Genomic DNA, 3879 nt, shown 5'->3' with positions numbered 1-3879 from the left:
TCTCTTTTGCTTTTCATTTTTAAAGTGATATCAACACAAAGCCCATAGTCAGTCAATACTATATCATACAGGTAATCACTTTTTGTAGTTTATATTTTTTGAATGGGTCCTTGCAAACTAGTCTTGCATTTGCAGTCTTGTTCGGGAGCTGCAAGATGCTGAGTGGCCATTCAAAAAGAAAAGAAAAATAAATGGTTGGGTGGCCATTAATTATTAGCCAAATTGAGAAAATCAGGTCCTGGTAAAAATGAGTCAAATGTTCGTGTCTTTTAGGACACGCAAAAGATGAATAACTACTGTTCAAATTCAACGAAACAAAGATCACTTCCATAATTTTTTGAAAAGGAAACATCTACACGAGATTTCTGGGTATATTCAAGAAATTTTCTCCCGTTGACTGATTTAAAGAGTTAACAATTATGCTATTCCTCGCTGCTACTGATCAAGATTGCCATATTAGTATAAAACAAGACAGGTGAAGAATGGTGGTTACTGAGTTTTACCAAGTTGGGACTTCTGCAACTTAATCCTGGTAAGTCGTCTTACGAATTCAACAGAGTTGCAAGGTTTTAGTTTCTTCCCAATCTCTTCCGGTCTCTTTTTATGTCGTTTAAATTTGAGCTGATTTTGATTTTCAATTACCTCTAACTTAAGTTTCAATTTTTGGGCATACAACACTTTGTGCACTTCGCAAGTTTTTGAGTAGATGTAAATAATACTTGATTCTTATTCTATTGTATGTTGCTACTAAAAATGGTTAGAGACTATTTATGACAAGCGGAATAGGCCATGGACAACCCATAATTGCAGAATATCCAGTTCTTGTGAGGTGGTATCCGTTAAAATTGATAGCTTGATGCTGGGATGGGATGCAGATTTAGGATTAAAGGGTTTTTTTTTTTTTTGTCAATTATCATCCCTACTCCTACTCCTACTCTATCTACGGGAGGCTCAACGGGGGAGGATTAAAGGGTTAATTAGTTGAATTTTTACACTTGGAGAATGTATATTTGTTGTGCGACAAATGGCAATGCTTGTCTGTATGTAGATTGTATGAGATGATTGTGGCTACAATAGTGGTTTTTGTTGACTGATTCTCTTGTTTTATTCACAATTTCACTAGGCTGTTTCTAGCGTACGACTGTAATATACTGTCATTGAAGTCATGGGCTTGAATTCTCCGGGGACTTCTTCAGAGACGAAAAAGATGCTTGAAAGAGAAGAAACCACTAACGAAGCACAAGACCGAATAAGCCAATTACCTGATGCAATTCTGTGTCACATGCTCTCCCTTCTTCCGACTAAATTAGCAGCACAAACAGGGATTCTATCTAAACGATGGAGGGACGTTTGGCTTTCAATACCTGCTCTTGAATTTCAGATGCATCTACGGGCAAATTATGAGGGTGATATGACTGCTTTTGATAGCTTTGCAAAGCCTAAAATTGAGAGTTTTACTAATTTTCTGGATCGGCTTTTTGCTATTCGTGACACTTCATCCATTAAAAAGTTCAGATTGGTGTTTGATCATCAGGTTGACTCTAGATGCCTCAATAATTGGTTGTCTGCTTTGCATAATATTCAAGAACTTGATCTCGAATTATTGGTGCAAAGGGAATTCCCCTGGAGTCCTTTGGCGGATAAATTGCTGGAAATCTTGAAACTGAGTTGCATTAGTTTGCCCAACATCCCATCTTCTGTTTTTTTTCCACGTCTTAAGGTTCTTCATCTTCATTCAGCCACGTATGTGGATGATGCATCGGTTGAAAAGTTACTTTCTTCTTGTCCAGTCCTTGAGGATTTGCAGATATCAAGGTGGGAGTGGGATAACGTTAGGAATTTTGTGATTACAGTCCCTTCATTGAAAAGGTTGACTCTGGACTTTACTACACATGAGACGAACTTATATGATGACGATCATTATGAAGATGGTGTTGAGTACAAACTGATAATTACTGCACCAAATTTGGAGTATCTAAGCCTGACTGATTATATGTCAGATTCAATTCAGGTCAATTCCATGGCCAGAGTAACCGAATCACACCTTTCTGTCTGCAAAATCTTAGAATGTGATAATCGGACAGTGGAACAAATAAGTAATTATGAAAGCAATGTGCGTGAAATATTTCGAAGCATCCCAAATGTCAAGCACTTAACAATAGGCGATTTTACCACGAATGTAAGCCTTGACTAAAATTCCAATCCTGTTATTGCTTTGTAATTGTTATACCATCAATTGCTTTCTTGGTCACAACTTATGACTTGTCTTCATACATTTGCAGTCTTTGAGTGAATCTCTTGATAGCAGACTGCCAGTGTTTCAGAACTTGGTCCACCTGGAGATCAGTTTTCAACATGTGAATGGCGCTATACTACTGCCAAAATTGCTCAAAATCTCTCCTAAACTGGAAAGCCTAATCTTACCTCGGGTACTTTACATGAGAGACTTGCACAATTTTGATAGAAATATAGTGAGTGATGAGCAATCCTGAATCCTGATTTCTTCTAACCAAAAGTTGGTTTCTTTTATATATATATATCTTCAATTTCAGGGGATTATCAGTCAAATTCTGTTTAGTTTTATTTCTGAGGAGAATCAATTTAAGCCTCCACAAGATGTACCTGAATGCCTGTTACTTAGCCTGAAAAATGTGGAAATTCGGCATATTACTGGCAGAGTAGAAGAAGAAGTGCAGCTGTTGATATATCTTTTGGAAAATGCAAGGGTTCTAGAGAAGATAACCATTTGGTATGAAGAATATTATGTTTCCGGTGGACCGATGGATACTAATAATTATCCAACTGTTCGTCGGATGGAGGATCGTTTATCCTTCACAGACGAATTAATGAACTGCACTAGGGGATCTGCTGCTTGTCAACTTGACATACAAATGCCTGAACTACAACTCTGAGCTCTGAACTTGCAACAGAATGTTGGCATTGTATTGTACACATCCGCGCTTGTTTCTTGTGCATTAGGAAGAAAGTGAAGAATCTGTGCGTAAATAAATACTTATAGTATTCGAATTTTATAGGTATCAGATTTATTTTTAAGATTATCCTACTCTAAATGACATTCGACTTATACAATAGATACAAACTAAATAATCACTCACCTATCTAACTTTAGAAATTCCCATATTTATATCCATCACTCAAACATGTATTTTTTAATATCTTTTTGCAAGTGAGCTCTTATTTTTGGATCACTTTATCCTCTTGATATTTTAATTTTTCTCTATATAACACTCTTAGCCCTTTTTTTTCCTGTTAGTATTGTCTTCTATTAAAACAAATTAATACATAAATCTCCTCCCCAACTACTTTAAAGTGAAGGTCTAAGAACTGCCGCATGCTGTTTGAAGAACCCCCATGTTTTTAAACTCATATCGGACCGGGTGGTCCAATCGGTCAAATAAAAAATCGGCCGGGCATCTGGTCCGAGTCAACTTAAATAACAGCATTTTCAAAAGTTCAGTCAAAATCATTCAAAGATCAGGTTTGACCAGGCACTAGTGAAACCGAAACCTGGTTTTTCCATTTTCATATATTTTGATGATTTTTTCCCCTTCCCTTCCTTTGATCTTTGGCTAGAGGCTAAAAACTAATCTAAAAAGAGAAAAGAGCAAAAATGGGAAGAGAAGAAATTGAACTGCCAGATGCAATACTAATTATCCACTCCACGGGTAGATTTCCCTCGTCATCCGAAAATGTGAGGCTGTTATGGAATTTCTGGACCTTGTATAGATGGGTTAACCTTTTCGTATCAGAGGCCTAATTGGATTAACTTCAGTAAGTCTACATTGCCGTTTAAAGTTTGATAATGAAAATCACTATTGCTTTTGAAATTTCCCACAGGCCTAAGAACAATACCAGAAA

At 36.7% G+C, this 3879-nt stretch overlaps 1 protein-coding gene across 1 annotated transcript; it reads left to right on the top strand.

Annotated features, from left to right (window-relative positions):
• Nucleotides 1–1165: 1165 nt before the first annotated feature.
• LOC113765469 (putative F-box/FBD/LRR-repeat protein At5g22670) lies at nucleotides 1166–2912 on the top strand. The gene is made up of 3 exons (XM_027309667.1): nucleotides 1166–2179; nucleotides 2283–2429; nucleotides 2553–2912. The coding sequence occupies exons 1-3, from the start codon at nucleotides 1166–1168 to the stop codon at nucleotides 2910–2912; spliced, it is 1521 nt and encodes a 506-aa protein (XP_027165468.1).
• The last annotated feature ends 967 nt before the right edge of the window (nucleotides 2913–3879 follow it).

The sequence above is a fragment of the Coffea eugenioides genome, chromosome 1, assembly GCF_003713205.1.
Source record: "Coffea eugenioides isolate CCC68of chromosome 1, Ceug_1.0, whole genome shotgun sequence".
In the NCBI taxonomy this organism is placed as follows: Eukaryota; Viridiplantae; Streptophyta; class Magnoliopsida; order Gentianales; family Rubiaceae; genus Coffea; species Coffea eugenioides.
This window is presented reverse-complemented; position numbering and strand designations above follow the sequence as displayed.

Coding starts and splice junctions, on each gene's coding strand:
- LOC113765469 (XM_027309667.1), top strand. CDS start 1,166: ATGGGCTTGAATTCTCCGGGGACTTCTTCAGAGACGAAAAAGATGCTT. Junction 2,180..2,282: donor TAGGCGATTTTACCACGAAT/GTAAGCCTTGAC, acceptor ATACATTTGCAG/TCTTTGAGTGAATCTCTTGA. Junction 2,430..2,552: donor AAAGCCTAATCTTACCTCGG/GTACTTTACATG, acceptor CTTCAATTTCAG/GGGATTATCAGTCAAATTCT.